The sequence below is a fragment of the Branchiostoma floridae genome, chromosome 1 (assembly GCF_000003815.2).
Source record: "Branchiostoma floridae strain S238N-H82 chromosome 1, Bfl_VNyyK, whole genome shotgun sequence".
In the NCBI taxonomy this organism is placed as follows: Eukaryota; Metazoa; Chordata; class Leptocardii; order Amphioxiformes; family Branchiostomatidae; genus Branchiostoma; species Branchiostoma floridae.
Window position 1 is genome coordinate 9,788,669 of NC_049979.1, and position 19,075 is coordinate 9,807,743.

At 41.9% G+C, this 19,075-nt stretch overlaps 1 protein-coding gene across 1 annotated transcript in view; it reads right to left on the bottom strand.

Moving 5' to 3' along the window:
* The window catches only part of LOC118426495 (dynein beta chain, flagellar outer arm-like), a 60,566-nt gene that overhangs the window by 19,213 nt on the left and 22,278 nt on the right, over window positions 1–19,075 (bottom strand). Inside the window, 34 exon segments of the mRNA XM_035835941.1 lie at window positions 156–222; window positions 348–522; window positions 813–917; window positions 1,149–1,305; window positions 1,943–2,093; window positions 2,576–2,742; window positions 3,115–3,320; window positions 3,645–3,893; window positions 4,269–4,508; window positions 4,938–5,109; window positions 5,579–5,739; window positions 6,085–6,205; window positions 6,535–6,743; window positions 7,045–7,171; window positions 7,651–7,811; window positions 8,151–8,279; window positions 8,759–8,938; window positions 9,556–9,698; window positions 10,183–10,345; window positions 10,647–10,711; window positions 10,872–10,920; window positions 11,253–11,367; window positions 11,866–12,023; window positions 12,344–12,552; window positions 12,928–13,122; window positions 13,606–13,731; window positions 14,474–14,533; window positions 14,995–15,132; window positions 15,365–15,469; window positions 16,163–16,361; window positions 17,093–17,223; window positions 17,520–17,649; window positions 18,090–18,233; window positions 18,703–18,835. Coding sequence (XP_035691834.1) covers window positions 156–222; window positions 348–522; window positions 813–917; window positions 1,149–1,305; window positions 1,943–2,093; window positions 2,576–2,742; window positions 3,115–3,320; window positions 3,645–3,893; window positions 4,269–4,508; window positions 4,938–5,109; window positions 5,579–5,739; window positions 6,085–6,205; window positions 6,535–6,743; window positions 7,045–7,171; window positions 7,651–7,811; window positions 8,151–8,279; window positions 8,759–8,938; window positions 9,556–9,698; window positions 10,183–10,345; window positions 10,647–10,711; window positions 10,872–10,920; window positions 11,253–11,367; window positions 11,866–12,023; window positions 12,344–12,552; window positions 12,928–13,122; window positions 13,606–13,731; window positions 14,474–14,533; window positions 14,995–15,132; window positions 15,365–15,469; window positions 16,163–16,361; window positions 17,093–17,223; window positions 17,520–17,649; window positions 18,090–18,233; window positions 18,703–18,835 — 5,040 coding nt within the window.

Sequence of the window (19,075 nt, forward strand, 5' to 3'; positions counted from 1 at the left end):
TTCAACATACATTCTTGTGCTCGACCTCCGTTCAAAAGCAAAACAGTCTCACTCTGCAGTACAAACTTTGAGGTTAAAGTGGCCAAATTTGGTATAACCGTGTCAGATATTCAAATATTTTATATAAGAAAGAATATTTCTTGATTTGTACTCACCTTTCCAGGTTGGCCATCTGCCGTTTGGCCCCCTTGTTCCAGGTCAAGTCAGAGTTGGGGGATTTCACTGAAGAAAAGAAGATACTGTTTTTGAACCTTGTTTATTCATGATTGCTTTATCTCTCATTTTACCTGATGTCAAACATAAAAATGTTACAGTAGTATAATAGCTGCTTAAAGGATGATGCATACATAACATGATGATGGCTGCCATGAGGTCCTCGAGGACAGGGTCGGGCTGGTGCAGGGAGCGCAGTGCCACCAGGTGGTCCATGTTCATGGCCTCCACCACCTTCTTAGTGTCTGCCACGATGGCAATGGCCTTGTACACAGCTCTCTCATGTGCTACCTGGTAGTCTGGCAGGGACTGAAGCAAACAAATGAAGGGACATTTTGATATGTGTCAGACAGACTGTGACAAGATTCTGATAGAGGCTGTTTCATGTGATTGTACAGAAACCTTGAAAGGTTGAATTAAGTCATTGTATCATAAAATGGTGAATAAAGAAAGCATCTCTCATACAATGAATCAAGTCTAATAGACATGCATTTACTACACAATTAGATATCTAGGATGTTTTGGTTTTACTTTTTTAAGTGCTAATTCTGTGATGTCTATGAACAATAAGTATTTCCTCCAGTCTTTTCTTATTGTACCTTCTTCAGATGATATATCTTCTGGAGTTGTCTCCTGACAATGCGGACCTGCTGCTCTGTGATGGCAGTGTCCTGCCCTATCTGTGCCAGCAGCTGGATGGTACCCTGTATTGTGGTGCATTAATGTGTAGCCTTTTAGCATCTTGTAGTGAACAGGTAGGTTTGAAGAGGATTGCTGAGAGAGATTGTATACTGTAGAGGTGCTATGTAGTGTGAGGTAAAACCCAAGAAGGTAATCTTAGTACAAGCACAATTGCTGACAAAATTATTTAGAAAGTTATTAAATGTTGGGAAATCTTAGCTGTATTAGCTAAAGTGTATAAATGTTGTGATTACCTGTTTCCTCTCCATTAGCACCACCCTCTCATGTTCCAGCTGTGTCTTCAGCTGCATGGCCTTCTTGTTTTCTGCATCGATCCTCTCCAGGATCTGTTTCATCCTCTCATGCAGGAACAGGACCTCCTCAAACCTCTGGGCTGACATGGCCACAAACCTGAGAAGGGGAGGGGGATGTTCATTTTGTCAAAACTCTTTAGCTGCATAGTACCTGTTACACAGTAGGAATTTATGACAGAAGACAGTAAATTGTTTGAGTGAGAGGTGTCCTTTTACTTTAGAGATAAAATATTCAACATACTGTTATCATGACATTATTATTTTGGCTAGTAATATGACAGTGCCACCTGATTATGGTTAAAAGTTGGGTCCATACATTCTGTACTTACTTGTAAGACTATTGGCCTGGTCCACTGTGCAGCAGTGGGGCAGTCAGGATAAAGAAGGAAGAAAGTAGAAGAGTAAAGAAGGAAGGACAAAACACTATCTCTTAAAGTATTAACAGTCAAGTGACACATTTTCATACATGGGATGGGACACTTATGGCATGGGTAGAAAAGATTTTAAACCATGTAAGCCATATTGGTTCTGCCCCTAATGATATCCATCAAGGACATATTGCAACAAAGCAATAAGATGATACCTTGTAATTCAGTAAACGAAAGGCAAGAATGTTGGACTACATTTGATGAAACCTTGACAGTATAAAAAAAAAAAATTTAGCAGAGCAGACATTGACTTGTTCCATGTCAGCAGAAGTTGACGGATCACTCAGACACAAAGTTAAACCTTACCGCTCCACAAACTTCTCATAAGAGGCGTTGGTGATGTGGCGGAACTCTCCCCAGCTGATCTCCTGTCCGTCCTGTTGCCGTAGCGATATGTGCATGGAGGAGAGGAGGTGGGCCAGGTTCTCTCGCTGCACCACAGGGAAATTCTCAGCATCTGCATAGAAAAATAGCCAGTGTGATATATATGTAGTATAGGAAGTATTTGTGCAAAAGTTTCCACTGGTTGCACAATGCACTATTCATAGCAATGAATTCAGCACCACGGACAGTACTGGGCAAAAAGCAACTGAGAAGCTGCAACAAGGGAAATTCTCTGGCTCTGCATAAAAAAAGGGTATTGAGATCAAATCGACTTGATTCCTTTTTGTTTCATATTGCTCTAAGTACAGTTTATATTAGGTTATCTTCCAGGCACAGATTGTTTTCTCTTCATGAAATCTCTGCAAAAATGTGTTCCCTCCATGGCATGATTCAACCTAATACTAACTTTTCATGCTGAAGACATCAAGTTTGGCTGTCTAGATGAGCAATAACATTCCAAAAAATAATATGGTTAAGTCAACTGAAGGATGGTGCATCTGTGTCTAAACATGAAAATCATTTAGCAGGGTAGAGTCTTATCTGTTTTATACGCACCTTTCAGATGATAGTAGGCATGTTCCACCAGCTGCTGCCTCTCCCAGTGCCCCAGAAACAGGATGTTGCTGCGGCTGAAGAGAGCAGGAAACGACCGGCAGCGGCGCTGGAAGTCCGGTCCCATGGACGGGAAGATCAGGCAGATGCGGAAGTTCTTGGTGGCAGTTCTGTAAAGGGGAATTTTAAATAACATTACTTTGTATATGAAGTTAATTTTACAATAGACTGTACTGTTTTATGGTAAAAGCCAAGAGTATGGAAATATTTGCCAATACAAGCCTTTTGAGTGCAGCATATATGAAACAAGACTGATGCACTCTTCTATGCTAATAACATTCTCTGTCAAATAAATTTCCTGTGGTTACCTTTTTGTTTCAACTCAGGTATGAGCTGCATTCTACCATTGCAGTCTCTCTATGTGTTGCACAGTCCAAAGAAGGTCCACTGTCATTCTTTGTCTACTGAACCACTTGTGACCAAATAAACAACAACAAAAAGTCTTAGTTAAGAGATACAAATGCTTAAAGTCCCAGACTGACCTGAGGAAGAAGTCCCATGCAATCTCCCTGGTGTAGGTGAGCCCTGCCTGGGTCACCTCTGTCCTGATGGAGTTGACGATGGCTGTCTGCTCCTCAGGAGTGAAGAGTCGTGACGTCACTCCCGTCACCACAAAGTCAGTGATGGGCACCAGAAACTCCTCTTCCAACAGTTCCTCTTCTGTCAGGATGCACAGCAGCTTTTCTCCCTACAAGTGGTTCAATGGAGAAATGGAAACACCAACTATGAATAGGTAGCAAATAGGAAGTGGCAGAAGGTCTGGACACATTTTTAGTCATTTCTAAGTTGGACAGTTTCATTAGGGACCTTCAAACATTCAGAATGCTTAGAAAATGATGCTTGGTTGAGAAAACTGCACAATGATGGTACACATGTACTGTCTTGTTAGCTAACCCCAATGTTCCAAACATGTCTCCTTATCCTGAACAATTTGTAGTAGTGTTTTGATGCAAACACATTTCCACTGTGGTTGCCTTTAAAACTAAGAGACAGATGAGTGAGACTGTCCCACCTTAGCTCCAGCTTTAGTATAGGCTGCCAGCAGCTCAGACTTGAAGAGTGCCAGCCTGTCCTGGCTGCTTCCATCTCCCCCATCTGTTACAGGGTTGATCTTGAGGGGCTGGAAGCCACACAGGTGGGCGGACAGACGGGCGACGAGGGGGGCGATCCCAGGACAGCCCTCCCCACACAACAGGGCATGGGCCACCTCATGTGGACTGATGATCACACGGCAAAGCCGGGCAATGTTCTCCATGATTGTCTGTCAGAAAAAAGAAGTCACCCATTATAATAATGTCAGGGGAATGTGATGTTGTTAAAATGTCTGTATGATTGGTTCTATTAAAGAGAGTTACTCAGCATTGCTAATTTTATGACCTTGCCTTGACTTTGCCACGGGAAAATAAAAAATGTTACAGAATGGAAAGCATGACCATTGCATCAGGCTTCAGAAAGAATAACTGCCGATTTCAAAATGATGAATATGCACTTAACATTCTCCTTACTCTAATAGTTGCTTTCAAATTCATACAGTAATCATCAAGTTGAAATCATATGAAGCGTAAAAATAAAAGCAAATAAAAGAAAACATACATATTAGATTAGCGTGAAAAAATTTATCTTTATCTAAAGTTACATTGTGGAATGACAGCTTCATGATGGGGTTGCTCTTATTGTACTCCCTCAGCCCCTCCTTCATCACGTCTCTCATGGCCTCCTCGTCGAAGCACGGCACAAACAGGTCGGTGGTGTTATCCTCCGCCCTGAGCTCTGACCCCCCTCCCGCAGCGCTCTGTGGCCCGGCGGTCACCAGCCCACTCTCGTTCTCCTCGATGCTGCTGAAGATGGGCTGTTTGGGGTTGATGACCAGGTTGAGCTGGAGAGGTACAACCACAGTTGTGGTGAACATGACAGTGGGAAAGGTCAACATGCACACCTTTGAATGATACATAGAATTGTGCATACTAATCAAATTCTTTTGAAATCTTAATTCCATATCCTGAATTATATTGTCAACAGCGTGTGCCCTTTGTAATAGCAAACTGCTCATTTGGAAGCGCTGGCTTCATGATGAAAAAATTTACCTTACTTACCTGATACTTCAAAATCATGTGGAAGTATTATCAACTAGTATCATTAACACCCTGAATGCTGTTTCAGACTAACTCATCAAAACTTCCAACACAACAACTACCTCAAAAGAAGGCTACTCTTGATGTGTACAACTTAACGCTTGGTAACTCAAACCATGGCAGGAATGTCCTCCATATAACAACCTATTCACCTACTCATGGCATAAACAAACCTCTTCCTCATTAGTGAAGTGTTTCCTGGCAGCTGTGACAAAGGCCTGCTTGTATCTGGACACGTCCACCTCATTTACCATCCGATGTCCATAAACCCAGTTACACTCATGGGTCCACAAGTACAGGAGGTCTTCTGGCTTGATGCCAGGTTTCAGCGAGAGGCAGAGGTTCCTACATGGCAGTGAATGGCACAGTTAGGGGTAAAGAGTCTTCTATTTATTTCAACTAGCACACAGACAGTAGGTAGTAGTTGTAGAAGTATGCAGTATTTGATTTATACTATTGCTGGCATCCCTGACACACTGGTGGGCAACAGTCAGCTAGTCTTCAAACTGCACTTCCAAGCAGCTCTGTTCAGCGGGTTCAAGCTGTTTAGGTACATCTTGCAATTTTTTCCAGACTTTTTATGGCTTAACACAGATGACAGCTACAGTGAATCAAATATCTTGTCCATATTTACAAAAGTTCCTTATGACCCCATCCACTGTATACTTGTCCAAACTAATAGCACCACAAATTCAGCACCACGGAAAGTACTGGGTAGGAAGCTTCTGTCTTTTTCATGTTTAAACAATTGACTACACTTGTCTGGTAGAAGACAATGTTCCTAAAAAGCATAAACAAGGGTAGCGAGACTGACTTGAATATCCTGAGCAGGTCCCTGATGGTGAAGATGTAGTGGACCCTCTCAGAGGTGCTGAGAAACATGGAGCGCATCTTGTCCTGTGTCTCCAGGGCAACCGTAACCAAAGTGGACAGCAGGTCCTTCAGATGCTCCTCACCATGAGACTCCTGCCCACCCTGCAGGGGTAGTGGTTTATTCAGTACACAGAAAATACCAAACACTTTTAATTAGCAAAGCTTATCATCTGTGAGCCTGGGAAAATTGGGCAGTGCAAAGTTGACAGAGTTGACATACTAGTAGTAAATGCTAACAACTTACTTAATAAAAACAAAATGATCTTTAAAAGATTAAATTTCAAAGAAAAAATAACAATCATTCCACACAGAATGCCGTACGTATCTTTCTTTCTGCATAATCATGCTAGCTTCCTTCACCCTATCACACGCACTTGTCATAGTGCCATTTCTAAGGTTGCTACTCTTCCTATACTGGGAAGGAATTCTACGGTGTGTGTTTTCTACCTTGTCGTGCTGTGAGCTGGCCAGCCCTTGGATGGAGCTGCCTGCCATCATGTGGCCGGAGCTGGCTGAGGTGAAGTGAGTGGTCAGCAGGGTGGTGAAGATGTAGTGCAGCTCATTAGTCCTGGAGATACAGGAGGTTCATGGTTACTTTTGATAATTAAAGATGACTTCCTGACAACAAATAGTACAAGATATCATCAAAATGATTCATCAAGGACAAAGAGCGAATGATGGAGGGAAAGAACCTTTCAGAAGATTAACAAGAACATTGAGGACACCATTTAAAGGTTGTATTCAAAATAAATTGCTCCCCAGAAATTTGGACAGCCCCAGTTGGAAATGGAAAGAAACCTTTGTGCCCTAGTTACCATACAGACACTTTTGCAAAAGGATGTTATGTGATGAATTGCTTGTAACATTTTTTACACTAGGGATATCCTCTAGACTTACTTTGGATAAGGGCAGTTGAAGATGGCGAAGTGCCTGAGGAGCCTGGAGCTGAGGCTGGGCACAGGTGCGGTGGTGTTGGGGTTGACGGTGCTGACGTACGTCACATTCTTCACCTGTCGCCACTGCTGGGTCACGGGGTCAAACACTCCACCACAGTCTATGTGCTGGCGGATTATCTCATTGGCCGATTGACTCTGGTATGCATCAACCTAGGAAGGATATATATTCAGACCCCCATTACACTTGTGCATAACATTTAATTCAAGAGAGACAAAGACAAAGTTTTAGTGCTAAAAAGCTGGATTTGTTTCATTCTATCATCTACTTTTTATATATATCCATCCTATCTCTGAGATATTCTATTCAAAGAAGGTAATGATTAGATTTAAAGCAATTTTAAATGAGCCAATGCTTCTTACTAAGTGTACATCTTTATCTCTATCTTCTCTCCTGAAGAGTAGCTGTTGGTAGACAACTTAGTCAAAGTCAAAACACCACACGCAGTCTTACCCTGGCTAGGTTCATATCATCCACCACCACCATGAGTCTCTTGTTGCCCTTGGGGATGTATGTACGGCCGTGTTTCCACTCCAGGGTCTCCTCTATTGTCTTCCACAGCCAGCGAGCTGTGGTGAACCTGAACAGCAAAAATATATATTGTTACATGTATGAATCATCTTGTAAATGTGACAATCTCTTATTTTGCTGTTCAATTACATTGCATTGAGCAGAGTGTGAGTGGCACCCTTGGCATGTGCATGTAGCAATGCTGGAATACAAAGTTTGTATGCAATAAGTCTGATAGGAAAATCTGAACTTCTGAGTCAAAGATAATATCGGTTGTACCCAGTACTTAAACATTTACTTCTGTTTGTCCAATATTTAAGGCTTCAAGACAGCAGTGTATCCAAACAGAGTATAGTTCAGTTAGCAAAAGTCAATCTTGCCATGTTTTGTGGTAGTATCATCAACAATACAGATACTGTAACAAGCAGTTATGTGCTGTTTGCTAATTGCAAACTTTACACAAGGTGAATGCCTACTTTTAAGCCCTACGGTGAAATAAAGTGCCTTAAAACTTAAGAATTTTCCTAACACCATATCCCCATGACCCACCTGTTGGACCTGACAGTGATGGACCTGGCCTCAGCCATCTCCCCCATACAGAACGTGCGCACCCTGTCCTTCATGATGGCCGTCTTCCCACACCCCGCCTCCCCAACAAACATCACCGGCTTGTTGGAGTCAAACAGCAGCCCCAGCAAGTAGGACAGTTGCTGTACAGACAGGAATGCATAGTACATGTATATGACTCACCAAATTGAGCTAAAACACTCAGATTTGTTTTAAAACAAAATGCAGAAGGGAAAGCAATGTTTGATAAAGGGAGACGGTACATTTGATACACTAGGTAGCAGATCAGGTAAGCTGAAACATTCACATAATACTTAAAGTGTTTACGTAGATACAAACACATAAGGTAGGCTTGAAACACAAGGTATCACCAGAAAAGATGAAACTCTTTCATTCCTTTTGAGACCAAATGTAGAAGGGAAAGCTGAGACAGATACTGGTGCACATGCATCAAGTATTCAAACCACATCTGTACCACTTACCTCAACAGTCACAGTGTGGACATAGGCATCTGGGGGGATTCCCTGGCCGTGAGGCAGGGAGTAGGCAGGGACAGCATCCAGCCAGTTGGTCCATTCTCTGTTCTCAGTGTCAACATAGTAGTCCCAGACCTAGGGTGGGGCACAGGATAATCCAATTAGCACTTTGTCTTGTAGCACAGCTAGAAAGCCAGGTCTAGGACTAAGATTGCTTTCACGTTTGATTATAACAAAAGTTTATCTATTCATTGTTTTGTTTACTTATTGTTTGTTTATTCATTTGCACAAGAAAATACATAAAACATAATACAAATAGCAATACATAAAAACAGGTGCAACAGGAGGAAAAATCATATGTAGCTTAAACTAAATCCTGCTAAAAAAACTAAATTAATCACAGTTGTCTTTTTTTTATATATCATAAAAGTAAAAGTAATATACATAGTGTGGTTGCGGTACATAATAAATAAGGACAAGCAAGTAATGAATTATGATAGAAGAGGAACTGAATATATGATTCTACTCCAGGGGGCTAGTGTTGCTTATTAGATGGGTTTTCAAGGCATCTTTGTACTGTCAGAAAAGAGGTGTTTGTATATTCAGTAGCATACCTCTCCAGACTCAGGATAGTCCACACCGTCCGGGCCGGCCACAAACTGGTGCCTCCACCACTGGGAGAAGGCTGTCTGATAGTCTGCCTCCAGCGTGCCGGCAAATGCCCAGATGGCTGCAAAGTTGAAGAACCTCTCCATCTCCACTTCTGTCACATCAGTCTGCTGAGTCAATAGGGACTGCAGGAGGAGTGTGAGTGAATGATGAGTCAATAAGGGAATAACTAGAAAGACAGCAACAATAAGAAACAAAAGATGCAAGGATAGATATATCTGAAGTAATGAAGTACACAAAATGTCAATAACTATATAATATCCCAACTATTCTTGGTCTAGTTAACAAGTAGGTATTGCTCATAAAGGTATCACGAGACTGGGGGACAGATAACATAGTGACTAACATGTGTAACAATATTCATTACACCTGACAATTGTACTGGAGAACTTGTTCCAATTGGCACCAGTAATATCTAGTACAAGAAATGTGACCATTTTGCTTTTGAATGCCTTTCAGCACCATGGACATGTAACCTTAATTAACATTGATCTATTGCCACTTTGAAAAACAGTGGATTTTGGAGATTTCTGGTACAGCACCCATCCAGCTTTGCACAGTGTAGAACAGTAGATACAGGAGTGCAGATCTGTTGGAGATCTGTGTGGACATATTTTTCAGGGTGGCAAAAATACATACCCTGCTGTGGAATTACATGTATGTTAGTAGATGTTACCTCTCAAGAATGCTTCAAAGACTGAAGTAAAAAGAAAAATCAGCGTTGTAATGTCTTTTTCCTCACCTCTAACAGAGCACAGAAGGTGGACACCATGTTGGCATCAGTGACAGGTACCACTCTCCTCATGCGGGGCCTGGCTGCTGACTCACGGCTGCCAAGCATGGCGGTTGGGGACGTGCACGCAGCCAAGTACTCCAGGCACGGGCCTTTACGATAAAAATGAAAAGATCAACTTCTTGAAGTGATCTATTGTAAGAGATGAATAATATTCATACTTCTACAGAATGAAAGATGCTGCGCGCAGCTGGAAATTCTTCATCTGTGTTGGAAGAATTCACTGAGTCACTGAATCATGTTTTATCTGTGACATCGTAGAAGTAATGGATTGGTCCTTTGTTGACAAAGACTGGTGCTGTAAACAAAATATTGGGTACACCTCATTTTTCCAACATGACGTAGAAATTGTTGTTTAACCCAGGGTCTGCTTCAGTATAATTGATAGTTTAATTAAGGTTTTTGAATATATGTCAGGGTAGAGACTCCGATCTGGTAGAATTGGCGTTTTTGCTGGTAGAGATCGCAATCAGAGTCCCTGTCGACAAAATCTTCAATCAGGATCTCCACCGACAGAATCTCTGATTCTACCACTGTGACATCAGAGTCTCTACCTTGACATTATATCTTTTTTACCTATGTACTTGTCGGCCAGACTCCTCAGCATGTCCTGCTCCTTGTCCGGCCTGCCGTCCAGCCAGCGCGCCAGGACCAGCTGCCAGCCCACGTCAGACATGTCCATACTCAAGACAGCCAGCCGGCTCACCATGGACGGGCTCACGTGGGCCAGGGTCTCCATCTGGGTACAAACAATCAATACCATCATCTCCTGCTTCTAGCAACCCCTGAAATACACTGCACCCTGATATTCAGTCATTATCTAAACTCTCTGTCTGTTACTTCAGAAAAAGAAATCTTCCATTTGTATTCACTACCCAGCTGTAGTCTGAAAGCTTGTTACTAGTTAGATGGATGGATATACATGTATGTCTGAATCTACACAAATGTTCTGTTACCTAAAAGGTACAGGGCGGGACATGTCAATCTTCAAAGTTGAAGTCAACGACATCTAACTGTTACAACAACAGATGGACTCTTACCTCCCAGAAGATTCTGAGTGAGTCTGCAATCTTCATCCTCTCATTGTTTCCAGTAACAAGGTAGCCTGGACACAGCAGACAAGCAAAGTTTAGCAAATAAAGGAGAAGCAAACAAATAAGAATACAATGCAGCTAAGCACTAGAGTACTGGGATCATATTGGAGGTGATGATCATGCATTTATGTACAAGGACATTAGCTTAGGAAAAAATTGACAGACGTTTACCTTCATGATGCAGCAGGCTGTCAAACATCTCTATCTGGCTGTCATCCACCTATAACAAAAACAAAATCATACACGTCACATGTTGGACAGGTGTGTCAATCAAAAAATATAATTCCTCAACACCAGACACAAGGTTAACAAATTTGACTAAAATTTCTGGCTATATTCTATCTATACTTTCTCATATCCAGATTATCTAAAACATGTCAATGGCATTCATAAAACACCTAACAGACAGTTCTGATTGACTATTTGTCACAAAACACACTAGTTGGTCACATGTACAGAACATGACTAGGGTATGATATACAAGCATCTCTAACAGATACAGAACATGTCATAGAAGAAAATCCCTGTGACTAAACTAAAGTCTGTTGTTACCTCTCCATCCAGCTGGAGGATCTTCATGACAGGTTTACTGCGGAGGAAGTCTGCGCTGGAGTGCAGCATGCAGTACCTCCTCAACAAGGAGGGGAGGATGCCGTGGTGCCACTCCCTGGGAAACAAACATTGCAAAATTACACAAAAAACTACCTATCTGCACTGGAGTGCAGCATGCAGTACCTCCTAAGCAGGGAGGGAAGGATGTTGTCCCTGGGAAACAAACATCGCGAAATTACAGATATACAGTAAGAGAAATAAGAGACTACATATACACGTATGTAGTGAAGATTACAGGCACTTCATTATACCTGCACACAAGCACAACTGCATAAACTAAGAAATGAACATACATGTATTTTGGATCCATGAAATGTTGATGAAGGCTAGACATCCAGGTAGAATATTACATGATACAAAATAAGATAATTTATCCAGTTGCTTGGTCTATTTTCTATGTACAACTATTTCATTTTAGGGAATATACTTCTAACCTAAGCAAGATATTTTCCTAATCTAAGGTGAGAATTATTCTTACATGGCCAAAGTGCATTATGTCACAGCAGGATTAAACAATTTCTGAGTCCGACAAGATAACAGCAACAAGAACAACCTTGTGGCAGGGTCGTTGAAGCCAAAGAGCTCCTCTGACTCCATGGCCCTGGTGAAGACAGTCTGTGCTGACACAGTCTTGCCCATCTGTCTCTGGGCTGTGATGAAGGTCTGCAGGCAGCTGCTCTTCCCACACCCTGCAGGACCTGTCACAATGATCTGTGGGGGGAGGGGGCACATTTTGTTACACCTTTGTCCACCATCCTGATATAATGTCTCCCTTAGATCTCCAATGCAACATCCCCCAGTGTTATGCATCTCATGTATATCTGAACTGTGCATACCAGAAAGGCACAGCATTAAAAATCTAACAAACACACAGTATTTCAAACTAAGAACTAAATATATGACACTACGTCTGAGAAAAGAGCATGGTTCAAGGTCTACAACTCAAGAACAAAGGTAGTAAATACAACGTGGCAGAAAATTGTTAATGGACGCTATATATAAGAAATATATTCCATATCTATAGCACTTACAGCAGGATGCGTGTTAGCCATCTGCACCAGCTGTGCCACTCTGGCCTGGAAGGCCGTTCCAGGCATCAGTCCCAGCTCGTTGGTTGCCACGGTGATGGCCGCGGACATGTCGTCCAGGGGGCCTGGTTTTTCATTGGTGGGCGTGGGAACAAAACGTTCCTTCTCCTCCCTCTTCACCTTCACCAGCGGGGTGTTCAACTTCGCACCACCTGGTGTAACAACAGCATCAAAATGCAAAATCAAACCATCTTTGCTACTTAACTGATTTGCTACTTGATCATCTCTAATGCTAAACTAATGCTTACTTACAGGTGTGATTTAACCTGATCTTAATCTTTTCCATTTTGTAAGGATGCTAGAATTTATAGCCATTTATTTTTGTCCATTAGCGACACGATCTGTGAAATGACAGATGCTGGGTAAAACTTCTCAGATTTCCAGAAAGAGCAATGAGATTGATGCTTGCTCAATTACCACAACAACTTACCACATTCATTCTACGTTATCTTCAAAATATCCACGCCAATATCATTTCCATCAATCTTACTTAATTTCAATTGTTACTCTATAAAAAGATGTCCCACCTCTCTGGTCTGTTGGTTCCCCTTCAAAGGTCATGGGGACGTTGACCCCAGGGAAGAGGTCACCCATGAGTGTCATGAAGATGCTGGCGTCGCGCCCGTTGAGCCGCGGCATGAAGGTGTTTCTGATGGCCGTGACCAGGGCCTCCTGCTCCATAGATGCTACAGTCTCTGCATCTGGCAGCAGACTGTCCGCTTCTGCAGGAAGGTAGGAATACGTTAGTGATGCATGTCTACAAAAGTCTGGGTCTCAGAGTTTGCGACAGTCTCCACAAATTATGTATTTTATCAAGGAGAACTCCGGGAAGAGTACTGGATGTATTTCAACTCTAATAGAGATTCCTTGATAACAAACAAAAAGGCAAACATACAAACAAGGTGTGATAAAAATTGAGACATTCCTGGTCTTGCCAAACAGCCTAACACCTGGACAGTGCATTTCTTTCTTGCCAAAATCATATTGTGTGAAGATACACTAAATGTGAAATAACCATTTGTGAGTTGAATCCGAAACCAATCTTACTTGGAGAAGATCTAAAAGCAGCCAAGACAACACTATGCTAAAAGGAGGTGCAAAACAGGGCATGCTGGAATAAAAAGACAGCCTGACAGACTAAGGTCTAAGGATGAGTTTCACTTGGTGGCCAATAGAACTTGTTTTACCCAAATGTTAAGACCTACCATTGTAGCCATCCTTCTCCCCCTCCTGCCCCTGAGCTGTTTGGTCCCCTGCTGGCTCAGGGGATGGCTCAGGAGAATCCTTGCTGGAGGCTACAGTACTCCCTGCATAGCCTGGAACACTTCGCACTGGGAACAAAATCCTGTGGTTAGATTCCATTCAACTTGGGCTCTAAAGTTAGACACAGTAAAACCAGGATGGTTGCTGTAACACAAAAAACTTACCTGTCAGAACCTCCCATTATATTTCTGCAGGTATCATAGAAAATATTGGAAGGACCAGTGCTTAGAATTTGGATTTAAAGTGGCATCAGAAAATGTGTTTTACTTTTAGCTCTATTCGAGAGGGAGTGAAACACCAAACACTTGTCAGTTTCACTACTGTCTTTGCTTGTCAGTAAAACTAAGTATGACTAAAGGTGCCTAGTCTCACCACCCCTATCTCACCTTACTCTCAATAGAAGAATTCTCATAAACCCTTACACCTGTATACACCTGTCAGTTGCAATACTATGTTGTGTTATCAGTTCAGTTTCAAATCCTACCCAGGAATACTAGGTGCTGGTTAGTACTAAACAACAACAGGTTACAATTATACATAGTGACCTTGTGGTATAAGAGTGAGGTTCTGGTGCTTGTTAACATGTATATCAATGGTACATTTTTTACACAACCATGCGGAATGCTACTACACTAGTATGAGCCACACAAGATTCACTCTTTGGGGTCACATGCCCTAGATCATGCCAAAGAAGCAACATAATAACTAGGCATGCTTATGTAAGCACACAGCATGCACATTTGATAGTAAGAAATATCAAAGGTACAGCAGACCAGGGTGCAATATTAGTTAAGCTGCTACAGTGGATACCTTTAGCCCGCCATTTTGATGCCATGTCCATAACCAAGGGCATTTGTTTCAAGTCAGGACCTAAGCAGGCAGCAGCAGTAACAACATGATACATAAAAAGCAGCATTTATCATGATTGTTAATAAGCAAATATGCACATCACCTACCAAAGATATAAAAGCCGGAAGTTCTGCTGCAGAATTACAGAAATCTGCTGGATGTCCCATAGTCAAACGTATCATTTGTTTTGGTAACACCTAGCCACAGACCATACACTGTATCATAGAAAGTCCTCAACAACTTCTCGAGTTATGTTTGTCACACAGAAACACATAGACACACACTTGACCTAAAACGATGATTCACAGAGGTAATAAAATTTGGCAAGCAACATTGTCTATCATGCTGTGATTACTTTATCAGCTTTGGTCTTCATACTGTCTTCATACAATTACAGTTACAAGCTATACAAATGTCACTGCCCCATCCTACACAGTATGTCAAAAGTTGCCACTCAAAGTCATGAAAAAGATGTTACATACTTTCTGCTGCCATGGCTGCCATCTCCTTCTCTGTGGCGTACTGACAGAGCATGGCATCCAGAGTCACCCCCGCATCGGAGATGACGTTCTTCAGGTTCTGTATACTCAAGCCGTGGGTCCCACTCACACCACGCTCACCTGCAAAAAACATGTCACTATGTTCAATCCACAAGGATGTCCATGGACTAACATACTAAGACACACTAAGGAGATCAATTTTGTAAAATAGACAATCTGAGTATCATGCTGTATGGTGAACATGATGTTTGGCAAAAGCAGATTCTTGCAAAGCTATACTATCTAAATGACTAGTATTAAAAACTTTTTTGGTTCAATTGACACTCAAATCTGAAGAGTTTTGTTTGCTCACCAAGAATAGTTTTCGTAGAGATGAAGGTGACTGTGGTCAACATCTTCTTGCACAAGTCGCGCAGGGTGATCAGCTTCTTGGCAAGGACAGCAGCCTGTAGGAATCCTACATACAGTAAAGCACAAACAGTATAATTACATCATGGTTGAAACATGGAATGCTCTACACCAAATTTTAGTGGTTTGGCTATGAATCATGTGGAATTAAAACTACTGATGACTCTTTATGTAAAACTAAAAGGGCATACAGATCCACTTTGATTCTCTTGTATCCCATTTAAGAAAAATCTGACACAAATTTATTGGAGAACATGGTGACAGGGGCTGTTGTAGAGGATTTACAAGGGCGGATGGTACAGTGTTGTAGCAGCACAAGATTCAGCACCATGGAAAGTCAATGTAACAATACTTATTTTTTACACAATTGAGTATCATGTTAAAGGAAATAACTTGGGATATGAACTACTCTTTCCAAAGGTGTAATTTCCCTCCTTGTAAAAGGGGCTTATCAAGAGTTTGATGTCAATATAGGACACTGTGTGTATAGATTGTAACACAGCCAATAGGCTGCCATCAACTACCCACAGCTGAAGCCCCAATCACACATTCAGGATCTTCCCATAACTTTGCCTCTGACCACTTCCACTATGAAGTAGAATATAACTTTCCTGACTTAGATTATTCAAAATTCATTGTTGACTGGTGCAGTAGAACACCCAAATGACAAACTCTCAACCATGGTCAGAAGATCAGGAGGCCATGGTTGTTTAGGTGTGACAAGGTCTTCATCAATCCTTACCCTGACTCCACAGCATGACTTCCATGGCCAGTCCCAGGTCGGTATTCACCACAGACACCACCCTGAACAGCTGGAGGATGGCTGATGGAAGACAGGCCACGGCTGACTTGAATGACAGGTGTCCATCACTCTGGGTGTGGCCCATCACAACCGTGCTACTGATGGTGGCAAAACATGCCCCGCCCAGCTGCAGGGTCACCTGTAGTGTAAAGGTTATGGTGAAACATTATTGTCCCCCAATGTATGGCAAATGATCCAAAAGTATTCTTCTTGTATTTTTCCAGCCCAGATCTGTTCAGGATATCCAGTAAGTACAAACCAAATTCTCCCTTTGGTGTCAATTTCTGTCTTGACGGAAGTGTTAAGCCAACTTTTTGAGTATCAATCTTTGGCTACTTATGGTACAGCGTATCAAAAAGAATCTGATGTACTTAGTTACAGTAATTTAATCCAAAATTTCAAATTGAGAATTCACAGTAAATCGCACTTTCTTCATTCTTCAATTTCTGTTATCCACACCTGGCTGTGAATAGTGCTACTACAGACACTTTTCACAAGAGCTATACAGTGGTACCTGAATAATTATACACACATGCACAAAAGTGGATATGAAATGTTCAATTTGGTACAATGGTAAAGAAGTACTGCAAACTAGTGCAATGGCCAAGTGTGTAAAGTTTTTGCCTTGAAGTCAGTAGGTTGTGAGTTTGGTCCCTGGCCATGTCATACCAAAATGGTACATGCTGCTTTACCTGCTTTCAGCATTTGGGAATGAGTATGGAGGTTGAACACACACCACTACAAGTGGACCATCCTCCTGCTGTAATGATTGCACAAATGTTGTGTGACCAAAGGCTACAGAAACAGAGATGGGCGCCACCCTACACACCATCTGGTGCGGTAAGGACTTCAAGTTAAAGAAGTACTGACCTCCTCCCCCTGCAGGTTGACTGCAGGTTTGCCTGCCTGCTGCGCCTCCTGCACGGCCCGCAGCAGCTGCGCCATGACGGACAGAAGGGACGGCTGCAGGATGTCCAGGTGCAGGAAGGCCACCCAACAGCCTGCAGGGAAATCATGTTATGTCAACTGCACAGGGTTCACCCCTCATAGATTTATTAGATGTACTATTACAATATCATATTATAGGCGAAACAACAATGCTAAAAGTACTAGTATTCTTGCATGATGTTCTTTGTGATACATTTTTACTTCACACCCACTCAATATGTTAGATAAGTTTTAACAAAAAAGCTGTTCAGTGGTAACTTGGAGATTTCATCATCTATTTCACTATGACAGAGTGGCAAATACATTATACTTTCTACACCGGCCATGTCCAAACCATCATAAGTCTTACCTGTGGTGGCCAGACCCTTGAAGATGTCTCCCAGCATGTAGGTATCCATGGAGTGGGTACAGTGGAACTTGTAGAGTGGACAGCCCAGACACATGCTCAGCTCACGCAGGGTCTCCTGCTTCCCGTGACCCTGACAGAATATTGTTTTGTTAGTACAAGCAGGTGAAGAACTGAGACTATCCACAGATATATGTAGCACTTGGCAATAGAAAATATTTATAGGGGTCTGGATACCCCTTTCGCATAAGACGTAGCTACATTGATCTCTTTCAGTTCATAAAGAAAGCTGTCTTATTCACACAAGAGGTAGCGAGATGACAAAATTTTGAGTCATTGCCTTCTTTGAAGCATAATAGTTAAAACAGTTTCTTTAGGTTCTCTTGAATTAAGCAAAAGTCATGTTGGGACCCCCATGCAGGCCCATGGAACTATGTGCCTTTCAAATGACTTTCAAAGCAGATTTTACATCCTTAACAATTACTCCATATGGAGCTGCTGGTCTAATCAGTATCTTAACAATATTATCAGAAAACAGATTATTAAGCTGCAGGACACATAGAATACACATACCGGTGGACCCTGGCAGAGCGCCCCCATGTTGGCAGAGATGGCCTGGGTCAGACTGACAAACACACGTTCTGTCAGAGGAGTGATGACCAGACGGGAGGCAGAGCCCTGGTACTCAAACCCATAGTCAAACTCCATGTCAAGCACCTGAAACAACATCATAGAGAAAGGGATGCGTGGGATATACTACTGTACCTTTGTCAGAAAGTAGCATACATCAAAATTCTACATGTTCAACTTTGGAACTTCAAGAAATAGCTACATGGCCAGATACATTTAGCACATGCACAAATGTGCATGTACCCCAGGATGAGAAAAAAATGGCTTTATTGCACAGTAATGATGATGCACAGTGCGACTACGTGCATCACAGTATTGATGCAAAGCTGTGCTATTCCCAATGTTTAGAGTTATCAGTGTTTCCTCCATGCTTAATATTTAGCTATACGTGTTTCTACATCATGTAGATAATAGAATAGTCTCTTAGAACAGTAAGTTGCACCTACATGCTTGATTTGATTAAAGATTCCATATTGGTTAACAGCTGTAACCATATTAGGTTTTGTAACTATTGAGCTTTAAATTATAGCATCTTATATGTGTATGATTTTGTTACCTTAGTAGAGACAAACTTAGTGTCCTCCTGGTAGTTGTACTTGATCTGTGACCTCCAGTGGAAGCTGTGGACCAGGTTTGATCCCACCCCAGCCATGTCATTCTGTTCATCCAGGAATCTCTGCAGCACATCTCTGAAGTAGGAAAAAGTACATAGTTTTACAGAGATGACTCCAGAATTTATATGAGTTAAAGGGTCTAATCTGGTAACTTAAAGGCTTATTCCACTATGGGAAACAGATGCTTTGACAAAAACAGATTGGGGGGGATATTGGGTTTGAGCATGGTGATCATGGCCTAAGATTTGTCATTAAGGACAGGAAGGTGTGAAAACACTCATAGAGGATACTTAAGAAAGTGCCTGAACTTAGAAG